At 44.3% G+C, this 27,802-nt stretch overlaps 1 protein-coding gene across 1 annotated transcript; it reads right to left on the reverse strand.

Annotated features, from left to right (window-relative positions):
• Positions 1-2,188: 2,188 nt before the first annotated feature.
• Positions 2,189-27,591, reverse strand: YY1 (YY1 transcription factor). Its single transcript, XM_081549739.1, has 6 exons — positions 27,541-27,591; positions 26,496-27,223; positions 13,116-13,278; positions 5,946-6,006; positions 4,152-4,310; positions 2,189-3,356 (listed from the first exon to the last, which is right to left on the reverse strand). Exons 2-6 carry the CDS (start codon positions 27,175-27,177, stop codon positions 3,174-3,176), a joined length of 1,248 nt encoding a protein of 415 aa, XP_081405865.1. The 5' UTR covers positions 27,178-27,223; positions 27,541-27,591; the 3' UTR covers positions 2,189-3,173.
• Positions 27,592-27,802: the final 211 nt, after the last annotated feature.

Below are 27,802 nucleotides of genomic sequence, written 5' to 3' on the forward strand. Positions count from 1 at the left end.
AGTCTCATCTATTACGGAGAAACCAACTAGAACTCGGCAACATCCGCAGGCCTCCAGCGGAGTATCCCAATGGTTTTCATTTTACTCAAATTTAACAAAATAATTGACATTTAAAAGAATGTACATGAAAACCAAATTTAAAAAAGAAAAATCTCAATTTTCCTCAAATCCACAGGCCTTGAATCTAGGTACAGCGCACACAAACACCATTTGAAACCAACAGTGAGCTCGAGGTCACCTTGGAAAATAGATGTCACTCTGGGGTGACAGTTCTTTATACAAATAACTATGCTTCCCCCTAAACCCCCACCACCAAAAAAAGGGGGAAAATAATAAGAAATCCAAAAATAGAAAACAACATCTTGTTAAATGTAAACTTACCCTCTGAAGTTTTTATATTACATATGCTAGAAACATGCATTTATTTCAGCTCAGATGTAAGAAAATATGTCTATCAGTATTACTTATAAATCAGATTAATCAAGACAATCGACTGTTAGAACACCATTTTAAATTTTAGTAAATTACATCTTTAGCAAAATTATAAGTTCTAACCACAAGCAGAATGGGTGTTAAGTTATACCCATCGAGAACTACCTCGGTAAGCTGTCGCTCGCTCACTCGAGTCCTACACTACTGTTGTAAATGGAGAGTGCTATGTCAAGGAGGAACTTGGGCGTTAAACTTGCTTCAAATGCCCAATGAAATTTCCCTTCAGAAATTAACTCTGCAGCTTGAGAGAAAACACGCGAAACCACAGAGAAGAGTTAAGGGGAGCAACAGCTACTCCACTCAGAGACAGAAGGGACAGAAGAGATGGCTCAAGGCATCCCCCCAAGGGGTCAAGGCACAGAGGAAGAAGAACCTCCCTCCAACTCAGGGTCATGGCATGGCTCTTGGGGCCGCTGGGAGATTTCCCCACAGCCTAAGTCTGTCTCGCCGCGGGACCTTGGGCAGGAGTCCTGAGGATGACGCCAGGACCAGGCTCCAGTGTGGCACAGCGCTGGGTGAGGGCGTGACCCGACACAGCCCCTCGGGGGACTGCTGACCCGATGGTGGGGCGGGACACACGGGCAGCGGTGGAGGCCTCTGCCCCAGGTCTAGGCAAAGCAGCACAGGTTCGCGCTGGGGCGCTCAGCTTTGCAGGGGACATCCACCGCAGGCTTACCTCTCTCCTGACTGCCAGATACAGCAAAGCCTGGCTTATCCAGAGAACAGCTGGGGTCTTCTGATTAACTCAGTTCCATCAAACTACTCAATGGATAACAGATTCTGAACAAATAAAAAAAAAAAAAGCGTCTCAAGTTAAATTTTTCATTTACGATTCAGAAGGCACTTCAAAATTCCGGAGGGCCACAGGGTCACTGTCATTAGATCACCAGTGCTCCTGGATAGGACCGATGGAGAAGCTGTGAGAGACAGGGCTGTGTTCTGGACCTGATGGTGTCCTGGACGTCTTGTACCTGAATCACTGGTATCAGCTAGTCTGTCAATTACTCTGCAGAGTCAAGCATACAGCACAAAGACATACAGTATGTTTGCATTTTGAATAAATGGGATTTTGCTGTATCATGGCAGTTTATAAAATAGTCTCATGAGTCTGGTATTTGACTCTAAGTAAAATCCAAAAATTATAATCGTACATTTAAGAGGTCACAACATGAGAGGTCAAGTACTCATTGAGTACAGTTTTCTTAATAACCGAATCACCTTGCCAATCTGCACTCACTATCCATTTAGAAGCACGGAAGGAAGCTACTGGCATTCAACTGCTACAATGTGCTAACATTGGAAGTTTCCACTAGATGGAGGAACCAAGGCTCTCCAACCAAGTAGCCAATAACCTTAAGCGTTTCCTGTTAAGACAAGTTAGGACCTGCGGGAGCTGCCCTGAAGGCGGCCTGAGCAGTGGAAATGCCTGGTCTCCCCTCTGCTTGCGCCCCCTGCCGGGTTAACACCTTACCTTGAGACAACACACACAGGCCGGGGCACAACTGCTTCAGTCACGCGTTTGCTGGGGGAGCTAAAATCAAAATCCTGTTACCAGCGGGCCCGGTGCGGGGTACTCTGAGGTAGTTCCTTAACTCTGGGTGCCTGTTACCTACTCTTTCAAAATTCAGTACATGTGGGAAGTATTAAAATATCCATGCATCGCTTTAATCACAAGTCACTGTAACTGAGTGCAAAATAAAGGAAACTTGAGTTGCTTTATTTAGCTTCCAATTTCTGGGAGGCTCAAGAACTGTAATTATTCTGGACAACAAAAGGAAATAAGACTGTGCTTACAGATCTTTTTCTGCCATATTCTTTCTGTAGGATTGCTATTTTATTGTTGCCCTTTCTGTTACATGGGATGTACACATCAGGTGTTAAAAGGTACAATACATTCTACGACTGAGCACCACTTTCTGTAACTGAACAGGCAAAGAAATTACACTGAACATCAGCATCTGGCAGTATTTTTCGGAAAAAAAAAAGTGACTAAAATGGGTTTAAATTGATTAACACTATTAAATCACATCTAATATTTGATACTACATGATTCAATACAGCTATACGATACAATTATACAAAATGTGTTAACATCAAAGAATACAACCAAAATTAAGATAGCAAACAAAACCTATATAACTTTTTTTTTGTACAGGAAAAATACTTTTGAAGTATGCATGTAACTGCCCATTCTTTTAAAGAAAATCTACTGCAAGCAAAGTTATCAACCTCCAGAAAAATCACACATAGCATTACTAAGCATATCCCCAAAAAGTGTACAATATGCACACTTGGAAAATACAAAATTAAAAAAATTGTAAGCAACAGGTGAGCTTCATATTTATAAGAATGTGAAAAGAAGTCCCATTTTTAGCACTGTTGTATAAAGAATTGTCTTTTGATGTGAAGTTCATGAAATCGTCCTCCTGTTGGGACCACACTTTACAAAAACACCGTGTTTTTGAAACGAGATTACAGAGCAAGATAGAGCATCTTAGCAATGTCATCTTATTAAAGTTTTTTAAATTTTTACTACTTTATCAAAACATGTCCCTTGGGTATGTAGGATTCATTTTTAAAATTCTTTTCTAGAAACAATATACAAAGGAGAGGCGTATTTATTCCCAATCACACTCCTGGAAGATGCTTCCCGAGGCTGAGCAGGGTCTTCTCTCTTCTCCTCACTGGTTGTTTTTGGCCTTAGCATGTGTTAAGATGTGAGATTTCAGGTTAGTTGACTGAGCAAACTTCTTATTACAACCGTCGAAGGGGCACACATAGGGCCTGTCTCCGGTATGGATTCGCACGTGTGTGCGCAAATTGAAGTCCAGTGAAAAGCGTTTCCCGCAGCCTTCGAACGTGCACTGTCAAGGGAAAACCAGAGATTACCCGCTCAGACTCATGGGGCCAGGGAGGGGCAGCTCAAGGCTTGGGCCAGGGGGGCCCTGCTTCTACCTTACTCCCTTCTGCCCTGCCCCGGGGGGGTGGGGAGCTTTCTAGACACACTCTAGAAATAGGGGTAGGGAGCTCTAACACTGCCCGGACAGCTCCTAGGATGAACCATGGACAGCCCTCATGAATTGTTTAAATTCGACATAAGAGAAACATTCAGCAAAATAGCAAGAAATCTTCCTAAATCTTACATGAGGGTCCTAACACTTCTGTAAATATTTCAAATCATAAGAGACAAATGGTAAGGAAGGTTTCTGATATCAAGTATTAAAACAAAAAGAACCATGCTGGATTCAGTGGCATTGCTAATTCATTCACTTGTTCATGGGCTTCTAAAAACAAGGCAGAATACTACTTTAGAAGTCACTCTCCTATATTAAAATGTTAAGCTCCCTGTCAATCAGCAGTTCAATATTCTACAAAAAATGTATTAATCACACCAAGCAAACTGCTTTAATCCCAACACACAGGAAGTGCTGTTTCAGGCTCGCTCTTGAGCAATCCTGTGTTTCTCCAGACATGAAGTCCAACCGGGAAGCGCCTGCTCTATCCTGTCTCTGGTACCACACAGACACGAGCAGGGGAGCTGGGAGCCAGGACAGCCCGCGAGTTCCCGGGACCCCCCCGCGGGACCCTGCAGTGCCTCTCTGGGCGGCCGCCGTGCTTACACCTGTGGGGAGCGCGGAGGGGAGAGCGACTGGCTCTACCTGAAAGGGCTTCTCTCCAGTATGAACCAGTTGGTGTCGTTTTAGTTTGGAGCTCTCAACAAAAGCTTTGCCACACTCTGCACAGACGTGGACTCTGGGGCCGTGGGTGTGCAGATGTTTTCTCATGGCAGAGTTATCCCTGAACATCTTTGTGCAGCCCTTTGAACAGAGAGAGAAGCTTAGTGGTTCACACTGCAAACTGTTACACATGATTCTTCTGCTTAACAGCCTTCACTTACACAGTACAACAAACCCCCACCCTCCCCACTTAAATGTCGCTTCGTATCACAGCAGAAATAACTAAATTATTTAAGACAAAAACCAAAAAAACCCCAGCTGAGAAAGGCCTTATCATGTAATGCAAACTTTTGTTTTACAGTGAGGAAACTGAGGCTTAGAGATGTCTTTAAGTAGACTTGCCCAAGGTCACGCTACTAGCAGGAGCCAGGCTGCAAGTAGAAGCCGACCCCCGGCTCTGTGCCCCATGGCCGCCTCTCCCGGCTGCACCCCCAGATGAAGAACAGCAGCCCTGAGAGAAACCGGGGCCCGTACTGTGCTGCAACGGCGGGCTGTGCCTCTCCACCGCCTACTGCTCCCTCCTCTCTGCCTCTCTCCCCCTCTTGACAGAGAAAGAAGCCAGAGGGTCTCCAAGGAATGCAACTACAGAAGAGACGGATATTGTGAGACACCAGGAAAAGCAGGGAAGCTGACAGCAGAGAGGGCGGGGGGTGTGCAGGCTGGGAAGACGGCCTAACGCCGTGCCTTCTGCGGTTGTTGCCCAACAATGGAGCGAGCGGGGAAATGGTCAGACAGCAGGACAGAAGGACAGCATGAGTCAACACCGGACAGCTTCACAGGCAAGGGGTGTGTGCGGGCGGGAGCCAGCTTTCCCCGTGATCCCTAGGCTGAATTTCCACTCAAGAAAACAGAATTGTAAGAAAAATCTAACTGGAAAAGAAATACACAGAGAAGGTAGAGAGATGATGAGCATTTAAGACAAAACTGTTTTCAAATGCGTATTGGTATTTGGCCTCAACAGAAATGCCTTTATGCTTCAAAATTTCCACATTAACATTTTTTTTAGAAAGACAAAAGTAAATTTGTGGGAGCATAGTCATCAGAGGTTAGAAGATGGAACTAAATCTATCCTTCAATTGTTGTTTTTTAAACATTTATTCCATTCAAAGCCTCTCACTCTGTACCACCTACGCAATCCTTTTATTTTCTTGTGAGTTTTACCTCCAATTAAGTTTAAAACAGACCCAATCCAGATCTCAAAGTACTTTTTAGGCTATCTTTAGAGACTAATAATAATAACTACATTTGAAAACAATTAAGTACCCCCTAGCAATAAACAGCTAACAGGTAAATTAAAGAAAATTGTGGAGGAAATGATGAAGTCTTAGCACTATCCAAAATCAAATTTCCATAAGGAGCCCACAGTCCTATAAAGGTCCATGGGTGAGACACAACCCAATGTCTTAAGATTAGACTTGTTTAACAACTCAAAACGAAGAAAAAAACAAGAAATAAAACCTAACAGAGTATGTTCAGTATATAGTGACAATAAAAATACTGGTGCCCTACAGTAATCCCATTGAAGAGTATTTAAATTTAAGTGGCCTTTAAGGAACAACAGAACTTTCATCACAAAATACAGTCTCTGAATTTAGAACCCAGATTCTAGTTCCTCACTGAGTCTCAATTATGAAGATGGAAATAAAAGTGCGATTTCTTATACGCTCTCTACAACTTCATTCACAGAAATGAACACTTTACCCTAGCATTACTTACTTTATGAGGGCAAGCTATTGTTCTTGGAGCATCATCTTCTTTAATTTTTCTTGGCTTCATTCTTACCAAAGGGGGGAAAAAAAGAGAGAGAGAGAAAGATTTGTAGGAATGGGTAGATTCATCTGGCATAAATCATATAGTCCCTAAAATGCTTTGCCTGTAAGTACAAAAACTAAGATTACCCCGTGCTGCCGTGAGGGGGAAGGGACAAGAGAACTGCCGCTCGCTGAGGACCTGTGACTGAAGCCCTCTCCCCTGCAGGTGAGGAGGCTTAAGCACAAGCACAAGTTGCTGCCTGCTCTCTCAGAGCCAGTGAGCGGCGTGTCTTTAGGATGGTGTGTCTTTAGGATGGCGCTGGGATCTGCGTGATTTAAATATCTGCTCCTTCTTCCCAACTCTTTAAGTAAGATATGGGAGGGTCTTAAAGGGGATGTCCATCTTATGATGGCAAAAATTATCTTTATTATAATAGACCATTTCTAAAGGGTTACAGAAAAGTCCTTTTAAACAGAGAATTATCTATCTATCTATAGATACCTTTTTTCACACTGCTTAATTTTTATCATACTATTAGTTGTGCTGGTGGTGGTGGAAGGGAGATACAGTTTCAAGCACTTGGGCAGTCAGGGAGAGCCTTTCGTGGAGTGACTACCCACGAAAGTTATTTGGTAACTTACCTACTTGCTATTTTCACTGAACCAACCTTTGGTCTTTTGTCAAAATTTTCTCTCCAAAACTCCCTACAGATCTGTGTGTGGTAGAGGGGTGAGAAAGTAAGAGCTTCTAGAAAAACTGTACGAGGATGAACATTTAGTGAACAACTAAATGAGGATGAACTCCTGTATGAGGATGAACACTTAGTGAACAACTAAGCTGATGTTCTCTAGGGTAAGCCAGCTGACCATCACTCTTCCGTGATGAAAGACTGTGAAAGACTGCTGCGGTCGTCTTTAAGTTAGCAAAGGCCCTAACAATACCACCGTTCTTCACTCTTTATCTGAGCTCAGATACTGCTTTCCTGTCAAACCTGAACTCCAGAAATCATCTCGTGAAACTTGCCATGCCCTGGATGAGCAGAGGTGAAACAATTTTATCTGCTAGCTATAACTTATCTCTAAGGAGTTTGTTCAAGATCATACACATTTCCTACTTGGAATTCTAAGAGAATGTTTTCAGTCTGGTATCCTCCCCAGGCCAACCCTGCAGATACTTCTTCTTTCTTGTACTTGGAAGATTACATCAGTCAGCAAACATTTTGTAAGTGCCCGTTGTTTACAGGGCTCTGAACTAGCCTTTGTTATCTTAAATACTATTAAGTCCTGGAGTCTGGATCTGAGTTCACAAAACTAGGTAGGGCAAAACTGGTGCCACTGCGCCACCTGGAGGTTATAATAAAGTGCACACTAAGTGTACACTAAGAACCAAGCTTCAACCTTCCCAACTAAGGTGTTTCCTCTTCGAAGATTCCACTCAAGTGCTGTCTTGGCTGTGAAGATAAATACATGACTGTCTTTGTCCAAATTCACAGAATGGTACTAACCTAAGAGAGGGTGAATTTTACTGTATGCACATTATCTCAAAAATTAAACACTCCTGACTTTGTGGGTACGAACATGGGGACAATGGTAGTGAAACGCCTACGTCAATAAGATAGTAGGTGTCGCCCAGTTACCTCAGAGGGTCCCCGACCCCACAAACTTTTTTAATTCCTAGGAATTTTAATTACGGAAATTTCCAAATATACCTGACAGTAGAGAACAGTCCTACATACCATTCACCCAACTCTTGATTTTTTTGAATGTTATTAAGTGGCATTTTTTTAAAATGTCATTTTTAAAATGTATGCTAGTATTTAGCAATAATTAAGTTTAGCATGAGAGTGTTAAATGTATCTGGGCAAACACCCTTGGACTCAAGGAGGAAGTGAAGGTATTTAATTGCAGCCACTCTTAAGCTTGTTGGCAAGTCACTCTTCACCACTACAGAGTGGCAAATGAGGCAGTGTATTCCGGTACCTTTTACATTATATTCGAATGCAAACATTGAATAGGTCATTTTACAAACAAGTATGCTTAGAATGAAAGTGCTCTGTTTTTGTGAGTAAAGACGAAGATTTCTGTGGCGATAACTGGTACATAAACCTACAAAATAAATCCTAAAAAAGATTAATTTTCTTACAAGACTACAATTATATACTTGGAGTATCTTCTTGACCGACCCAAAAGAGCCGGAAGTCACTAAGACTCGAGTCTCTGCTCGGCTGACCTGGACCTGGAGACACGACAACGGCAGAGGCGCCATGAATGAGACAGAATGGGATGTGAGACTGGTGCCGCACGACCTTGAGCAAATCACTTAACTTCTCAGCCTCAGTTTCTTATTCTGTAAAAAGGTAAAACACTACCTCATCAGAGCTGCAAAGGTTAAAAAAGAGATGCTATGTTAAGCTCTTGAGAAACAATGGCTATTATTACTGCCAGCCTGTGCTAAATGGGCTTATCCAAAAATGAGTTTTTAAAAAAAATAAAAATAAAAAATCACAGTTGTATTCAACAACCCAGAAGGTACCGGTGCCTCCAAACCACCATCGTCAACTAAAGAACTGTGAGACTGAGAAACAATAGCAAAGGTAAAGCGGAAAGGCCCCCTCCATGTATTAGAAATCTATGGACCAGCCAGGGAACTGACAAGTTTCCTGTTCAGTTAAAACTCTAGTTTTAGTAGGTTTCTCTATGACGTCACTGCTGATTTCACACGACGTCATCCTGTGTACACTGTAAAGGTTGGATACCAGGACCACAAACTGCAGGACTTTCCTGGACAATCTTCAGCAGGGTATTAGGTAAACCAAAAGTTCCAACTTAGTTAAACATGCAAACATCCTAGAAGCTAAGATGAAAGATTTCTGAAGAAGTGATTGTTTAGACTGGAATCTTCTGTGCTGATGGGACAGTGGGCCCTGTGTAACAGAGCTACCATTCGCGAGCACAATTCACCTCCCTCTTTGTGCCGACTACAACAAATGAACCAAAGTTTTTTAAGCCAGTTCTCTCTTGGACAATGTACATTCATTCATGAGATATTAAAGAGTTTCAAGGCACTTTCGGCTCCACCATCACATCTTTGTATTAATCCAGTGAAAAAACCTCAGGGTGGGTAGTGAACAACAACAAAAACCACCACCAACTCAAGACTGACCATTGGTTATTCTGATCTTCCTGGACAGAAGGTTTCCTAAGGGCTAAGATTAGTTAATGAAAAATGCACAAATTTAACCAGGAAACAATTCTCCAGGTCCCAGCCACTATCCAATTTTTGAACTCTTTACTAAAAGGACATTTCAAGAAAGAACAAAATCACCATAGACCCACCTCCCCAATACCAAGACTTTCAAGTAACTATTTCTTATACTTGTCCACACACACTAAATGATTTACTAAGCAATCTAGGCTCAGTGCAGCTGGAACCTGAGCGTTCTCTGTTCAAGTTCAGTCCAGAACCCCATCACCCCAGTACATGGAGAAGAGGGAAAAGCAGCTAACATGCCTCCTTAAGCCAAGAATTGAGTCACACGGTGGAGGTGGATGGAAAAAGGAGGCCAGCAGAACAAGTTCTGTGCATTTTTATAAACCAAGAAGATGAGATCTGGTCTCCAACAAGTTTGCAATTTGGTGCTTCTTTGTCCCAGTCACCAATTCTGGGGCCTCTTCTCTAAACGTGAAGACTGAACACAAACAGGGCACCCCAGGCTCAACTCTTTCTCGCCATCACTGCCCAATTAGCCATTTAGTTTTACATCATCTTCTCAAGAGCCCAGAGATACTATGGAAAATGGAGGTGAGGATGAGCCCAGCTGCACAGTACCCCAATCCTATGCCTTTACTTTTTATATGTTGTCAAGAGGAGCAAGATTTCATTTTATTCCATACACAAAATGAAATCTTTAACTGGTTGATTATAAAAGAAAAGAAACACACACCACATTCAGATAATTATGTAAGTAATGCACATTTCCTGCACTCTTAGGCCAATACAGCAGCTTCAGTACCAAAGAGCGAATTTTCTTAATCAAGTCAAAGCAGTTTTCTCTCTCTAAATAATGTCAAAATAATGTTCCATTTTTAGGCCATGGTTTTCTTAACCCTGCCACTCTTGTCAGGATGTTTCTGATTATCTTTTCATCTTTAGAAAATTCTTTCTCATAACCACCAACACCTTCTATCCTCTTGATCACTCTATCTACTGCTGAATGAAATGGACTTTTCTTACAACCCACTGACTTTCTATTCTAAATTGAACAAGTTTTCCAGTCTGCTGCACAGCTGTCTTCTTGATTTTCTTTAGGAAGTCTTCCCACTGATACTCATCCTCATTTTACTGGAGCACACCCTTAAGTAACCTCTTCAGCAAGGGTGCATACAACATAAAACGAATCCTTCAGGGATCTGAAGTTTGTCACTGTTTTGCCCTTGTGTTGGACAAATAGCTTTGCTGGATCAAGAATCCTATGTTATAATAATTTTCCTCAGAAATTTCAGAACAGTGCTCCTCTGTCTTCTAATTATCTATTGCTGTTTAAGAAAATTCTCAATCGGGTTTAATTATCATTCTTTTGTAGGTGACCTCTCTTTTCTCCCTGGAAGCTTTCAGGTTCATCCTCAGTGTTTCAAAATGTCCCCAATAGATGGATACCTGGTGCCCCTGGGTCCCTGTCCCTGTGGGTGGCCTCTTCCTAAGGAGTAGGGTCTAAGGCAGCCGGACGCAGGGTGGAAAGGCCTCATGGGTGCCTCCTGAGCTCAGAGATGAAACATCCTGGAGTTTCTTTCAGAGGACTGAGGACAAGCTTTAAGATCAGCCGCCCCAGTTCTCCAGCAACAGGAACACACAAAGGGTCATCAACACCTAATTACTTCTACTGCTTGCTGCCCCAAAGGCCCCATCTCTCTGAAAACCTTGCCTCAGTCCTCTGCTCCTCCACCAAAACCACTTCATAATATATAATTTAGAGAAATATTTATTCTTCCCTTTCTTGGCCCTTCTGAATCTCCACTGGCTCTTGCAATACTGTACTTTCTTTTCTTTAGCATACTAAACCAAACTCTGCCTACCCTGAACCACAAACCAGCACCCTCTCCCCACTTTCCTATCACCTAAGGAGCAAAGCTTTTTTAATGTGCATTAAAAAAAAAAATTAATGCACATCAAAATGTGCATTTTGATGCCTCTTTTGCCCCCTCCCCAAGACCGTCAAGCTACTTCTCAATCTTCCATCATCTCCTGCCATCTCAGCACATTTCTTCACATGTACAGTCTGACCTCTGGCTCAGGCCTTCGCGAGCTCTTGTTCAACTGGCTTCTCCCACTTCCTGGCGGTACCTGCACCCATCCAGCCTGGATACAGCTGAAAAGTAATCCTCTCCAGTTAAATCTCTGATCACACAGCCCCCTTTCTCTGCTGCTCAAAACCCTCCACCAGACGTCTGCTACAAAGAAGCACGTATCTTGGCCCAGTTTTCAGACTCTAATGATCTGGTTTACATTTACCTGAACTCAATCATTTCTCTGTTGTTGTTCAGTTGCTCAGTCGTCCTGGACTCTTTGCTACCCCATGGACTGTAGCATTTCCCTGTAAGCATCCTAATTCACAGCCAAACTTGGCTTGTTTGTTTTCTGAATAGGTACTGGATACTGACTGTGTACTGTGTGCCGCCTGTCCCAGCATGGAGGCCCCACAGACACCCATCCACTTATCACAACTCTTATGTTCTTCAAGGCCCAAATCAAATGCTCCCCTCCCCAGAGCTCTCCTTGACTCCGTGAGTCCACCTCTTTATCCCTGGGACAGCAGCCCATGCCCTCAATAAATCTGAGTACCATAAGAAAGTTACAACAAACTTTAGCCTCACTGCTAACTATGTGTCCTACAGATTCCATTTTTAGTTGTACTTCGGGGTGGGGTGGGATGGGAGCACAGCAGGGTATTAGTTATTTAATTCACATACCTATATTTAAAATATGAATAGCAATAAGCTGGAACACGATGTCAGTAACAAGAGGATAGGGTTTTACCTTTTTTAAAGCCATGACAAATCAGAAATAAATTAATTTTTATATTCCCTACCACTACAGTTTCACTGGAAAGGAGGCAAGGGTACAGACTCTTTTATCAAAGCACAATAGGATTCTTATATCCACATGACACGTGGAGGAACTGAGGTTTCAAATGGCTGGAGGCCAGCCACCTTGTCTCTGGCAGGCAGGGAGAAACCAGGACACCCCAGGGTCTCCAGCTTTTCTCTACGCTGCTCTCCAGAAGAGGAGGGGAACGTGTCCACTCTGTTGGAACAGGCGTGCACAGACTTCCTTCTCCCTCTACAATCCTGTCCTTGCCTCAATCTCCTGGGCTGTTCCAGGCGCCATCCAACCTCAAGTATATAAAAGGAAACCACCTGCTCCAGATTTTATCAGTTTATTTCATTTAAAATTGTACATCTCTGTGGGTTTTCTCCTGTCCTTATAAAAACTGCCAATCAGCATTAGAAAATAATGTAAAAGGGGACCAAGGTTTCTCCAAGGACCCGACTGGTTTCAGTCAAAACAAATAAACAGTCACTGGGTTCAGATCTGCCTTCCTGCTTCTCACCTTGGACAGTCGAGCACAGGGTCCTAGACCTAAATATGTGATCCGCTCCTGTCATGCCAGCTAAAATCAACAAAACACCAGGAGCCTAACTGATGACACGCTGAAATCGGAGCTGATGAAGTCCTTCCTAGTGGTCAGCTGCACAAACCTAGTATAGACCCAGGGCTCTAGCAGCTTCAGACCAGGACAATGCACGCAAATTTAAAATGTAGACAAAGAAGCCAGGAAATAGTGTAAAGACATCCATTTCCAAACAAAATATTAAAAACGTGCAACTGTGTTTATTCACAAGCAACATCAATTACAGAATTTAAAAGTATGTATTTGCTTCATCTCATTCAAATCTAAAACGGTGCCACTTAAAAGCATAGTTACCACTGAAAATAAAAGCCAACCGCTTTTGTTTTCAGAAGCTTCCCGAGAGCAAGAATACAAACCACTACTGTTATTTAGGCACCAAAAATCACAGCTGGTAACACTCAAGCACTTTCTCTAACTAGAAGAAAGGGAAAGTTCTTGAAACTTACCTAGCAAATTCTGCTAGTTGTTTGGGATCTGAGAGGTCAATGCCAGGTATCCCTCCAGGAGGAAGTTTCTTTCCTGTCATATATTCTGAATAATCGGGAGGTGAGTTCTCTCCAATGATCTGTTCTTCAACCACCGTCTCATGGTCGATATCTTTTTTTTCATCTGAAAAACACAAGATGGATCATCTTAGCTGAGTAAAGAAGTTATGTGAGCAAACACATTTTAAAAACTATAAAAACTGCTTTCATCAGCAGCTTCTTAAATGGAGTGATTTATAGCCACTATCTCTTAACCACTCAAGCCAGTCTTTCCCCTCAATCTCTTAAAATCCCGTTTCGGCCTGAAGGTCACCAAAAGTCTCAAGGCCAAAGTCAACAACTCTTCCCTGTGTTCCTTCTGAGCCTCGTGGGAGGAGCTGGCCATTATTATTTAAGTCCTCAGCACCCACTTCTCTCCATTCTATGCCCACTTCTCTAGCTGGCTTACTTTCAGCTTCCCTGCTTCTCCTCCTATCCCTTCTTGGAGTTCTGCTTTCTGTCTACCACACACACTTCCTGTTAACCACCAACTCTGCATGGCTGACTCAAACTCGATTTTCTAGCCTTCACCTCTTAGCAAGCCTTTTGCCTACCTCTCCAGTTCCTCATTCTTCACTCCAGCTCCATTGGCCTTTAGTTCCTCAAATGCACCTTGGACCATCCACCCTAACCTCATGGCCTTTGCCCATGCAATGTTTACTGACTACAATGTGCAATCATAGCTGTGCGATTTTTGTCACCCACTTCCACTAGACTGTAAACTCTATGAGGACAGGGATATTTGTCAGTTTTGATCCCCATGTAGCCTTCACAGCCTTGCTCAGAGCCTGCATATATGTTTGCATGCGTGCTAAGTCGCTTCAGTCGTGTCTGACTCTTTGTGACCCCATGGACTGTAGCCTGCCAGGCTCCTGTCAGTGGGATTCTCCAGGCAAGAATACTGGAGTGGTTGCTATTCCCTTCTCCAGAGGATCTTCCCAACCCAGGGATCAAACCCAGGTCTCCCACAATGCAGGCAGATTCTTTGCTGTCTGAGCCACCAGGGAATGTTGGTTCTCAAATATGTGTTCCAAGAATGTAGCACAACTCCACTTATGCGTCTTACCACCACCACATCTAACAGGTTAAAAACAAAAGGAAGACTCCCACAGTCAATCTCCTATATTCCAAACACCAAGTCCTATTTATCATTCTAGGTCCTACGCCGTCTGATCTCACTTCACCACATCTAGTCTTTTATTTCTCCTTGGCTCAAATTCTCTCAGGGCTGGTTGATTCCATCGCTCCAGCCTCAGATTCTTACCTTGAACTCCTGGATTATTTATGAATAGCAACACTGACAAACTCTAAATCATGCTGTTTTGAACTTTTGTTGGCCTTGTCTCTCAAATTAGAGTGAAGCACCTGGAGGGCAAAATCCCAGCCTCCTCCTACTCCGGTGACTAAAGCAGAAAACAGAATGTGCCCAGACTCTCAATGCTAACTGAAAACATGTGCTTCACAATGCAAAACACAGAAGACAACAGTTTTAAACTTTAAATGCTTCTCCTTTCCCCCCATTCTTTACATTAGGGAACGTTGTAAGTCAAGCTGCCACAAGGAATGACAGAATATCACAGCAGCTGACATTTTATTGAATGTTTACGAGAAGGCATTATTTTAATCACTGCACATATTACCCTATGAAGTGGGCAAATCAGCAAGTTCATTTTACAGAAGAGAGACCTGAGGCACAGAGAGGTAAGTGACTTGCTCAGGGTTAACCAGTCACTAAGTGACAGGGTGAACTCACGAAGTCTAAGATCCTAGTGTTGAACTGTTAAACTCAGCCACCTCTTGTTTGGAACTAGGAAGAACTAGACCGTGTATCCTGAGTTACCCCATTGCATACGAAGAGGCCTAAGAAAAAGCAGCTGGCTGTATTAAAGACAGGAAATGTAGTTACCGATCACCAATTACAAAGCTGGGACTCCAGACTAACCAGATTCATTTCTTTTCTCAGGGCTGTGGTAATTCCTATACCCTCTGATGTCTCCAATTGAGGCACAGCTACTAGAACATCAACCTTCTACTGGCACCAGAATGAACTGGTATGTAGGGAGGCTATTCCTACCCCCCCGCAACTGAAGTTATTTTTCTTCTCATGAAGAAACACTCGTTTGTATCTTTCTCATACAAGAAAGATGGCAAGGTTGAGACTCATTGCTGCTCTGAGAAAGCCGCTGATAAGGATGATGGAAGAGGGCTGGGGCAGAGCGACAGCTGGATGCTCAGCCTAACGGAATCACAAGCTCAAGCATTCCTGGTGTTAGTTCAACACATATGAACTGTCCTGGCACTGTTCTTGGCAGCAGAAACAAAACCAGGTCTCTGCCCTCATGGGGCTTGTATTCTGGCGAGGGAAGCTGTCTCAATTTAGGCTGCTCTAACAAAGATACTCCAGGGACTTCTCTGGTGGTCCAGTGGCTGAGAATCTACTTGGCAACTCAGGGGGCACTAGTTCAACCCCTGGTCGGAGAGCTAAGATCCCACAGGCCATGGGGCAGCTAAGCCCTCACTGCAACTGCCGAAGCCCGTGCACCGCAACTAGAGAGAGGCCAGGCATTACAACTAAAGACCCCACGTGCTGCAACTAAGACCCAATGCAGCCATAATAAACAAGTAAGTACATGTTTAAGGAATACTCCAGACTGGGTGGCTTAAACAGAAATGTGCTCCTTACATTCCCGGAGGTCGCGGTGCCAGCTCCTTCAGTCCCCTCGTCGTTCGCCACCAGATGTCTTCTTCTTGTATCTTCACATACACGTCACGTCTCATTCCATCACATAATTTCTGTCTCTTCTTATAAGAGCACTAACCCATTCGTGAAAGCTTCACCCTCAAACCTAGTAACTTTCTAAAGGCCTCAACTCCTAATAACATTGTATCGGGGATTAGGGCTTCAACACATGAATTCTGGGGTGACACTCAAGTCCAATGAGAAAATATTATATACTTCTTAAAGATCAGTTATTGGTTCCAACAGTCAACATAGGGTACCCAGAGAACAGTCAGATAATTAAGAATTAGAATACAAAATATTCATAAAATAAACCTAAAGTAGAGGCTGACAAGATTTTTATGTCTATTTCTTATCATTTTGAATCATCTATAACTTCACAACTGAGCAGCATCAAGTATACTCATAATGTTGTATAACTACTGAGCTTGAGCTTTAGCCACTCGGCCATGTCGGACTCTTTGTGACCCCATGGACTGCAGCCCGCCAGGCTCCTCTGTCCATGGAATTCTCTAGGCAAGAATACTCGAGTGGGTTGCACTGTATCTCTGGGGGATCTTCCCAACCCGGGGATCAAAGCCGGGTCTCCTGCATTGTAGGCAGATTCTTTACCATCTGAGCCACCAGGAAGTCCATGTATAACTATTACCACTATCTATTTCTAAAACTTCATCATCCCCAACAGACACTTGCTACTCATTAAACAACAACCCCTCTTCCCCTCAGTCAGTGGTAACCTCTAGTCTACTTTCTGATTTCATGAATTTGCCTACTCCAGGTAACTTTTATAAGTGGAATCATACATTCTTTGCCCATCTGTGCCTGGCTTGCCTCACTAAGCATGTTTGCAAGGTCCATTGTGTTGTAGCAAATATCAAATTTTCATTCCTTTTCACAGGTGAATAATATTCCTACACAATACAAGATGACATTTTGCCCATCCATTCATCTACCGATGGGACACTTGCGTTGTTTCCACTTTTTGGCTACTGTGAACAATGCTGCTATGAATGATGGTGTGCACACACGCCATCTATTTTTAGAAAGTTTTATTGTACTGTGTATTCACAAACACAGCTATGCTCATTTGTGAATATACTGTCTATGGCTGCTTTCCAGCCTACATAAACACATGGAGTTGCTCAGTTGCATCTGGACCTACAAAACCTAAAATACTACTTATCTACCCCTTTACAGAAAAAGTCTGCTGATCTCTGGTTTATATGATGGGATTTCACTCAGAGAAAATGGGATTAAACTATAGTGAAATTTTTCTCTTTGAAACAAGGAATGATTTCTGAGATTACCCAATGATGGGATTTACTACCAAAAAGGACATTTATCAATAGGTCTTTAAAAACTCCACAAAAACAAACAAATTTCTGTTGGTCTAAGTTCTAAATAACTGCTATGGTTACTGTACGATTTCACAATATATATTTAAAAATTTGTATGTCTTACTTATTCCCTAACAAACAGTGTATTTCATAGAAGTTAATTTAGAGAACTCCTTGAAGGCCTGTGCACAGAAACCATAAAACGGACGACTGTTAACTATTTAACAACAACATTTAAGAAAATCAACTATTTACACAGGAAGAAAACCACATTTCAAAGAAGACTGCTAGAGAAACAACAAAAGATACTAGATCTACTGCGAGAAGAAATCAAAGACAGAGTATGCCTCATTTACAGCAAGAACTGGACACACATTACAGCAACAGATCACACTATGGCAACGTTTGCTATGGTTTGGCCACTTTATCTGATTTTTGCAAAGAAAGTCTTCAGAAGCTTTTCCCAAACAGAAATTTATGATGCTCTAAAAAGAGAAAAGCTACATTTACAGACTATATGTACGTAAGCTTCCCCCTTCAAAAAGTGTAAGTAAAGGGGAACAAAAAAGAACAAGCCCAAAATACAAGTATTAACTCAGGGTTTTTTTTGTATGATTTTATTTAAACATGTTTTACTGTTATGTATTCAAACAATTTCACTGTTTGCAGTGGCCATTACTAAACTCCTTCCATTTCATAATTACTGTTGAAATAGATTCACTGTATAGAGGAGGAAGAAGATGTTAACTGATCAGCTCTGATTACCAAACATGTTATATGTGTTACTGAGTTCTAGTGAATGGCAACAGGGGAATTATCAAACAGTATCTAAGCAAAGCTTGTTCATGAAGTAAAGGATCTAAATCTGCTTTAAAAATTGTATATATTCATTCTTCTCTGGAGTCTTCCTTGAGGGCAAGACTCAGTTAATTATCTCATTGTTTCAGGAGACAGGATTAATCCACACTAGAAGTGTTATCAAAATCAGTTTCTATACACCTGAATCTAACACAACACTTTAAATTAAAATGAAAACCAAGTCTCAGTATTCTTGTTTGGAAAAAAGCTGAGAAAGCAAGTCACCGATTCAAACAAGTAAGGTGGTAGGGGGAAATGTTGTATGGGGAACTTCCAGACAAAACTGTGCATTAGATGATTCTTGTGCTCAATACTCCAGCCACAGGCAAATGATCTACAACAGCAAGACCAAAGCTAAATGGCGTAAGATGGAAGGTGTGGGAAAGCAAACTCTAGCCAATACCATCCATGAATGGGGTGGCACACTTTGAATTATTTCAACAGAAACATCTATTCTTTCAACATTTTAAAGACACTCTTTAGTTTCGAAGTTACCAAAACGATCGCCGCTCCCAGACTAGTTTGAGAGACAGAGACTCAAAACATTTAGTCAAAAAGAAATGACTAAGGAACTAAACCATGCCACAGGCCCAGAAAACAGAATCACAAGTGGAGATCTCTTTCCTTCAAGAGGCCTCTCATTCCTATCACTGACCAGTGTTTGCCCTCCTTAATTTATTAAAAGGTAGACCACCTATCTTATGCTGTCGTTCAGTCGCCAAGTCGTGTCTGACTCTTCACGACCCCAGGGACTGCAGCACGCCAGGCTTGGGCTAAAACAAGGTAACACATTAAATGGTAACCAGTGTGTCTGGAAAAGAGGTGTGCACCTTTATTCCAAAAAACAAACCTTTATTCCCCTTCATCCTCCCTCGTGGGCCTAAGGGGCCTAAGGGGAAGAGTAGGTCTTATGCTTAATAGTTTTTAAAGAATGTGGAATAAGCAAGTAAAGAATCACCTTCAATTACATGGCTTAAATTTAAACCTTCTGGCCGTTCAAAGATGTTATGTGAACTCTGACACTATACTAGTTGGAATCGGTGCACGGCTATCACTCATGGCTCCCTTCATACAGAAAATAGTTTATTTTAGGACTCAGTCTTGACTGAGAAAAGCTTGATTCCCCTAGAAGTCTATCCTTAGAATCAGCTGTCAGCAGTATGGTTTCCTTTTTTATCTTGATTGCCAGGAAGCTCATTAAGGTTGACACTAATATTTCCTTTTTTTCTGTGATCCTGACTTTCTGTTCTCATCCACTTTATATTTACTTACCTATTTCTCTACTTACTTATTTGTGGGTCAGCTGGGCTAGATTTTGTTTCTCCACACCTTCCATCTTAGGCCATTAACTTCGGTTTGACCATTCTAGGTAACTTTTGGCCATTATTTACTCACCACTGCCACCAACCCAAACTTCACCAAAATGCATGTGTGTGTCATGCTAAGGCACTTCAGCCATGTCTGACTCTCTACGACCTTATCAACTGTAGCCTGCCAGGCACCTCCATCCATGGGAATTCTCCAGGCAAGAATACTGGAGTGGGTTGCCATGACCTCTTCCAGGGGATCTTCCTGACCCAGGGATCAAACCTGCATCTCTTATGTCTCCTGCATTGGCAGGCGGGTTCTTTACCACCACCACCACCTGGGAAGCTCCAAAATGGAGCATAGCTAAACAACTGAGATTCATTGCTAAGCAAAAATCAGACACAGGCTGTTTCTCACATTTCTCCACTAACAGAGGCCCTAAGTAGGGACACTATCATTTACTGAGTACCTATTTCATGTCAGTTAACTGTCACACTAATTCAAACAAAACCTTTACATTAACCTCTTGTTTTTGGTCAAAGAAATCAAGCCTCAGAAATGCCAAGTGGTGGGACTTCCCTGGTGGTCCAGTGGTTAAGACTCTGGCCCTTACACTACTGGGGGCGCAGGTTCGATTCTTGGTGGGGGAACAAAGACCCCACATGCTGCGGCAATGCACGGCCAAAAAACAAGGAAAAGAAGGGGAAAAAAAGAAATGCAAAGGAATGTATTCAAACAAGCACAGTAAGTGATAGATTCAGGATGTCAAGCTAGAATTGACTAACGTCCATGCTTTTTCTGACTCTTTGCGACCCCATGGACTGTAGCCCACCAGGCTCCTCCGTCCATGGGATTTTCCAGGCAAGAATACTGGAGTGGGTTGCCATTTCCTTCTCCAATGGCTTTAATAAATGTGTCCTGACTCTCTCCTCATCCTTAGCTCCTCCTTTTCTCAAAGCAGTAATGAGATGAGAGCGGCACTGTGGACTCCAGGCCAGGATTCGGCCCGACGGCACACCTTCCAAGCACCCACTCACTCAGCTCTTCACTGCGACTCCTCTATTAGCCCTGGACCATCTGCAGGGTTTCAGCCCAAGACTGAACACTCGAGAGAAAGTAGACAGACAAGCAGCAAGTTAAAGGATAGACGCAAGACAATTTCAGAGGTGCTACAAAGAAAACAGGGTTACGTGATAAAAGTGATGGGATAAGGGTGCTAATTTGAAAGGATGAAAGGGCAGGCCTCTTAGAGCTGAGACTTATGAACATCTGGGATCAGAGCAATGGACGCAGAGGTGCTGCTTCCAGAGAACAAGTTCGAAGCAACAAGTTCAAGAAACTAAAAAACTAGTAAGGGTGGAGCATAATGGGAGCAGAGGGATAAGAAGGAAGTCTGGAAGGAAAGCAGGGGCCAAATCATGTGTGGCCTGGCAGGTTATGAGAAGTCTGGATTTTACTAAATGCAATAGTGTGTCTCTGGGATGTGTGTGTAGATATAAAACCTTAAGTTTACCAGTCTAATAATCATTTCTAAATTCACAGTTAAGTGGCATTAAGTATATCCACACCTGTTGCGTTTGTAGAATTTTTAGGCAATGGAGTGAATTCATATAATTTAAATCTTCGAAATCAAATTCAGAAACGAATAATGTGTGACTCAATCAGATCCCCAGAAGTGAAATCCATAGGTCTGTATTTGGTCCTTGTCAAGAGTCTATAAAAACGTATTCAGTCTAAGAATCACATGTAATACTACAAATTACAAGTGAGATACTGAAAAAAATGCAAAATTCAAAACCAACTGCCAATTTGGAGTTGTGGCTGCAGCGACTCTCCTTCAATTTTTTGGTGGTGCTTAGAAGCGAGAAGAAAGGGGAAAGGAGAGGGCTGAGCTGAGAAGTGTAACCCTGTGGAGTGTTTGAAGAGTGTGTGACGCTCTGTGAGACACTAGAAATTCTACCTGGAGTTGGTGGCTCTCCCAGAAGAGGAGACAGGGTCCACTACAGAACAGCTTCCACAAAACACTGCCTCTTTCCCTGCCCCTCAGCTCTTCCACTCAAGGGGAATAATTTACACAGTAGAGTCCATCACAACCATTTACATTAGCTTAATATTTAATCCTATCTGAAACCACAGTGTAAGACTAAAGTAACTGAATAGTTAACAAGAATTTTGCTCTACAGCGTTCCTATCATCTCACCGTGCCATGTTAAAATTGGGTCATTTTGCTTTAAGAAATTGAGTATATTGCTTCCTTTTCTCACAAAGGAATTCATAAAGTAGAATTTCTTTGCTGTAAAGAGAAATGAAAAATGCCTTCAAGGGTCCTCCTACTGCAACAGGGCGTTTTACAAAGACCCCAAGAGACGAAGCTGAGATGTGCCAAGGTCAGATCTCTGGTCACTGCCCTCTAAAGGGAAATCTGATGCTGCTACTAACAAGATTCTCAAAAACCGCTGGGCTTGCTGTTATTGATAATTAATCACCAGGTTAAACATAATGGGACCTACTAACACAAGACCCTCAAGACTAAGAAACACCTCCTCTCCCGACCTGTAAAGTTCCCCAGAAACAAGAAGGTACAAGTTTACACAATACAGTCAACTAGCTTCCAAGACCTCTCTGCATCTTCCTAACAGTCTGCCAACAGTAAAGAAATACATGTTTTCTTCAACATCCAAGTGGTGTTTTGGATGCCAAATTCTGAAAATACTGAGTACAGTGAGTGCTTAATACTGTAGAATACAACTCACTGGTAAATGTTCAGATTTAAAAACTGTATAAAAAGTTTTCACTTTTACGCTCTTCCTATGGAAGAAGTAAGGGCAAGTTTATAAACTGGTCACCAAATGTAGACCTTGAGAAATGTTCATTCTTAATAATTGCTTTTGCTAATAACCTGTTATGAGGCCTAAGTTTCCCAGCCTTAAAACTGATCTTACTAAAGGAGAAATAAATAGAAAGCCTTTTTGTAAATATTCACCCAGAAGTATAGCATATTTTTAAAAAGTTATTCTTTACTCTCTCCCAAAAGCCTGAAATGTTAGTTACAGGTAGGTCAGGAGTCCTGACCTTTTCTGATACGGATTTTTCTTTTCCTCCTGGAGGAGACAGCTGTTGACTAGGGGTGGGTGGGAGGTTAATAACCAGGAAACAAGAGTCTGACAGCACAGAGGCTTGTAAGTAAGCCAGGCTTCCAGAGACACCAGGTCAGGAAGCAGGATCTATGACTTAGGCTGTCCTATGTAGGTCATGGGGGTGACATGATTACTTTGGAGGGTTCTCTGGGCTTGGCTCCATGGGAATTTACATTTACAGCATCTTTCCTTAGTGATAAACAGCATGTTAAAAAAGGAAAAACAGTGAATTGTCAGGACTAGTAATTTTGGAGAAACTTGAACTTTCTGAATATATAAAAGAGAAAAAATGTAATAGTTATTTATTTTCTTTCAATTTGCTGCTTTTAATATCAATGGTTTTCTGGTCTTAGATGTTTTACTCAATCTAGCACAAAGCACTTCTATATTCTGTCTAACAGAAGATAATTAAAATACCAACAGCCTTGAGTGAAGGTCACATATACCAACTACCTGAAACCTCAAGATTCAAAAGCCTTTTTGGTTCCTCTCAAAACTAAATGTTTTAAATACACAGCTTTTACTATTAGCTTTCCTACTCAACCTTTCCTATAGTAGAGTAACTTTGTTAAGTGGTTTAGTTTTTAATAAATTCTACAAAATAGGATGTCCCTCCCAAACTATTGTGATGAACATCTAGGGGGAAAAATACGTAATATCGTGCCTTAAATTTAGCAATAATGAAATGTTCATTAATTATACCCCAGGAAAAATGCAACAAATATGGGCCTTAAGGAAAGGATTAAGGATATTCAAAACAGTTAAACTGTGATTTAATATTAAAACACGTTCAGTCTTAACTAGACCTTAATTTTCTCATCTGCAAAAATAAGCAGCTTCTGTGGCATAGTATTCAGCTGTAAAAAGTAATGAAGTACATTCTACAACTTGGAACAATCTTGAAAACAGACTAAGCCAGACACAAAAGGCAATATAGTGTATGATTTCATGTAAATGAAATGTCCAGAATAGGCAAATCCAGGGAAAAAGATTAATGGCTGGGTGGAGTGGGTGGGGGAGAGGGAAATAATAGCCAGTTTTTCTGGGGTGATAAAAATGTTCTAGAGTTAAGACAGTGGTGATGATTCCACAACCTGGTGAACAAAGTAAAAAGCCAATGAACCACACACATGTGATGGCAATTAATTAATAAAAAAGAAAAGCAGATTTCTAGCGACCCTTTCGTATCTACTATAGGAATACTAGACTCCCCTCCGTCATCCCATTCAAAAGATGCCAACCACACAGTTCAGTTACTCTGTGGGAAATTAAATGAAGATGGTAGACAAGCAAAAGAAACTCATAAAATCCAAGTGCTTTGTTTCTCATTAATTTTTTTTAGCCAAGAGATACTACCAATTAACTAGAGCCCTGATAATACCCTATGTGTATTGTTATTTTTTAAAAGAACTTTAGATTAACTCAACTTGAGCTTAGATCAAGGGACTGTTTTAAAAATTTTCTTGCCTAGGATCAAATGTAATCAAGTACATGAAAGCACTGTGCATATAATGCCTACCAGTCAACACACACAGAAATTAAGCCTAACAATTAACCTACTTTATTTCTTCGCCTGTTAGCAGTTATCTTATTTCATTTCTGAAGATGAAATTAAACGCAGAATTTGAACTTGGGACATGTAGAGTTAATATCACCAACTATTTCACTTCTCTTCGGTAATAATTCCAAACCACAAGGACAACGAAGGGGAACAGTTTACCACAAAACATGTCAGAGAAAACAAGCAATTCTATGTTACTGCCATCAAATGTTTATAACCACCTTTATGCAGAGTACTGCGACACATGCCAAACACCTCTTTAAAGAAGGGGACTGGACAATATCCCTAAAACTGTGCACGACTGGAGCAATCCCTTGCAGAGGAAGTAATGACTTGTAAGCTAACTTGATACACACCACTTCAAGTCAAGTCTACATTATCAAGCATTCTGGGTATGGAAAAGTGGGTTAGCAACTTGGTAAGATCAAATGCAGAATACGTAAAATATCCAGGTTTGCTAAATTACTTAAAGCCAACATGACCATACTGTGAGAAAAAGTAAATATAGCTTCATGAGGTTAATGTATCTTTAACTAAATACCTAATGATATCCTGAATTCAGCAAGTGGTGGTTTAAAACGTTACTAAATCGTGTCCAACTCGTTGCGACCCCATGGACTGTAGCCTGCCCGGCTCTTCTGTCTTGGGGTTTTCCCCAAGAATACTGGAGTGGATTGCCATTTCCTTCTCCAGGGGATCTTCCCCACCCAGGGATCGAGCCTGGGTCTCCTGCATTGCGATTGCAGGCGGATTCTTTACCAGCTGAGCCACCGGGGGAAGCTCTGAATTCAGCAAAGTCATCAGCAACCAGCACAGCCTTCCATAATCCATTACTATTAATAATGGGAAAGCATAGCTTCTAGTTCCTACATGACCACTGTGCAATCATACTGTACTACCAGAATGTATACAGAAGGTATCTTTAGATAGCCTCTTAAGTACTAAGATATGTCTCATTTAAATATACAGCTCCTGCAAAACTCAAACTACTGAGAGTTCCACAAGGCCCTCAGAGACCCAGAACAGCAGCGCTGGCTATTACATTTGGAGGGCACCTCCGATCCAGTGCCAGTCCTGAGTCACAGATCCACAGAAACCTGGAGTTTTCACAGCAGATACAACCAGACTTGCTTCAATCCCGTCTTTCTGCCTATTTCATTCGTTCTCGTGACTTTTAACAAACCTAAACACGCAACGTTCAGATTTCGAGGCTTCATCCAATTCTGAGAATTTACTTTAAACAGAGTGGGAGCAATTGTGGTGAAAAGGATTCTCCCACTTTAATTATCCAAGTACTAAGTTAACTCATTATGGCAGGATTATGCTCAAACTATTTACTATTTCAACCAAAATTTAACAAGATAGCCTGTGGACAAAGTAATAAGATAAGGACAGGAAATCACTAGTTACAAAGTAAAATCAAAAAAGATTTACATATGCAGATAAGTTTTTTCTGCCCTGGATATTTTTCCTGGCCCTCGTTCAGAGCCGTGTTAAGAGTAGAAAAGACCCTTTTCTAGAACCCCTTCTTTTCACTGGAAGTTTTCTATCAAGTAAAAGACACGTGGAAACTTAACACTCGATTTTATCAATTTAATGGCAAACGTACAGAGCGAAATAACTTAAGAAAACAAAACTCCCTCGAGTGCGAAGGGTTCAGTCCTCTGCAAAAATCCGCGACCCCTCACTAGGCGCCGCGGGGAGAGCAGAGACGAAGGGCCCACCGCAGCGCGGTGACAGAGGCCCCGCCGACGCCGAGCCCGCACACGCGAGCCCGACGTGCCGCCCAAGTCCCGCCCCGCGAGGCGAAGAGAGGCGAGGCGAGGCGAGGGAGCGCCGCGCGGCCCGAGGGCGAGCGCACGGCCGCGGAAGGCGCCTCCCGGGAGCGGCCGCGGCTTTGGGGCAGGGACGGGGGCGCAGCCGGGCCCGCGACGCCCCCCAGAGCAAGGCCGGGAAAAGGCGGCGAGGGCGCCCCGGGCCGGGCGCGAGGGCCAGGCCGCGCCGCCCCGCCAACGCCCTCCCGCCGCCTCCCGAGGGGCCTCGCGGGCGGGCGGGCGCCGCGGACAACGGGCCCCGGGCCGGCCGTTGGCCGAGCGCGCCCCGCCCCGCGCGCCCTGCCCCGCCCCGCGCCGCGCCGCGCCGCGCGGCCGCCCCGCCCGGGGAAACTACGCCATTGCGGCCTAGCGGGCGGCGCCGCGCCTCCGCCGCCATCTTCGCCGCGCCGCCGCCCGCCGCCCCCGCCATCTTTTGGGGCCGCCATACTTGCCCCGCGAAGAAGATGGCGGCGCCCATCACACACATAAAACATGGCTTCCCTTCAAAACAAAAACATCCCCGGGGCCGGCACGCGCCGGCGCTCACCTGAGGACCACATGGTGACCGAGAACTCGCCCTCCAGGGTCTTGATCTGCACCTGCTTCTGCTCCCACTTCTTGTTGCCCGCGTCCGCGCCGCCCGCCGCCCCGGCCCCGCCGCCGAGGTAGCCCTTCTTGCCGCTTTTCTTGCCGCCGCCCTTCTTGACGCGGCCGCCGCCCGACGACGACGAGCCGCCGCCGCCGCCGCCGCTCTTGCCGGCCGCCGCCACGGTGACCAGCGTCTGCTCGATGTAGTCGTCGTCGCCGCCGGCCGGCGCGGGCACCGGGATGAGGATCTGGTCCTCGAAGCCGTCCTCGGCGCGCAGCCCGTCCGAGTCGTCGCCGCCCACCACCTCCTCGCGCGTCTGCACTAGGATCACCTCCTGGTGGTGGTGCACCTGGGTCGGGTCGTCAGTGACGAGCGGCTGCAGCGCGATCATGGGCGGATGGTGGTGGTGGTGGTGGTGATGGTGGTGGTGGTGGCCCGCGTGCCCGTGGCCGCCCCCGCCGCCGTGGTCGCCGCCGCCGCCGTCCTCGTCGTCGTCGTCGTCCTCCTCCTCCTCGCCCACCACCGTGGTCTCGATGGTCTCCACGGGGATGGTCTCCACCTCGATCTCGTGCAGCTCCACGATCTCGGCCGGCATCTCCGAGCCGTCCGTGGCGATGTAGAGGGTGTCGCCCGAGGCCATGACTGAGGGCTCGGCCGCCACGGCCGCGGCGGCCTCAGCTCCGGGGCTGCGAGGAGGCGGCCGGCCGTGGGGAAGGAAGGCTGAGGGAGGAAGGCGGCGGGCGGGCGGGCGGGCGGGGGGGAGAGGGGGCGGGCGGCGGGGGGAAGGGGCGGACGCGGCGGCAGCGGCGGCGGGCTTCCCCGCCTCCTCGCCTCGGTGCGCCCCGCGCTCGCTCGGCCGCTGCTCGCCCCGGCGCCCCGCCGCGCCGCGCCTCGGCCTCCCGCTCTGGCCGCGCCTCCTCCCGCCCTCCGGGGCCGGCGCTCTCCGCTTCCCTCTTTTCCTCCTGCGCCTCCGCCTCCTTCCACACAAATACCAACTCCTCACCCCGAGCCCAGATCTCGCCGCCGCCGCCGCCGCCACACTCCGCTCAGGCTCGGCCTCGCGAGACTTCCGTGCTGGCTCGGCCCGCCCCGCCGCCTCGTCCCTACTCGCCTGCTCGCCTGCTCGCTCCTCCTCCTGGGCCAATCGAACTGCCCGTGCGCCGCGGCGGCCCCGCCCACTCAGCCCGAGTTCCTCCCGGATTGGGGGCCGCCGGGACGACTCCCCCCTCCTCTTCCCCCCGCGCGCGCGCTGGCTGGCCGCTGCG

The sequence above is a fragment of the Giraffa tippelskirchi genome, chromosome 12, assembly GCF_054371585.1.
Source record: "Giraffa tippelskirchi isolate mGirTip1 chromosome 12, T2T-mGirTip1v1.2.pri, whole genome shotgun sequence".
NCBI lineage: Eukaryota > Metazoa > Chordata > Mammalia > Artiodactyla > Giraffidae > Giraffa > Giraffa tippelskirchi.

What these genes read in the sequence shown, in the direction of transcription:
- YY1 (XM_081549739.1), bottom strand. Translation starts at nt 27,177, where the DNA reads ATGGCCTCGGGCGACACCCTCTACATCGCCACGGACGGCTCGGAGATG. An exon ending in CAACTAGCAGAATTTGCTAG is followed by an intron (nt 6,007 to 13,115) that starts GTAAGTTTCAAG and finishes CCCTTTGGTAAG; the next exon opens with AATGAAGCCAAGAAAAATTA. An exon ending in CAATAGCTTGCCCTCATAAA is followed by an intron (nt 4,311 to 5,945) that starts GTAAGTAATGCT and finishes CTCTGTTCAAAG; the next exon opens with GGCTGCACAAAGATGTTCAG.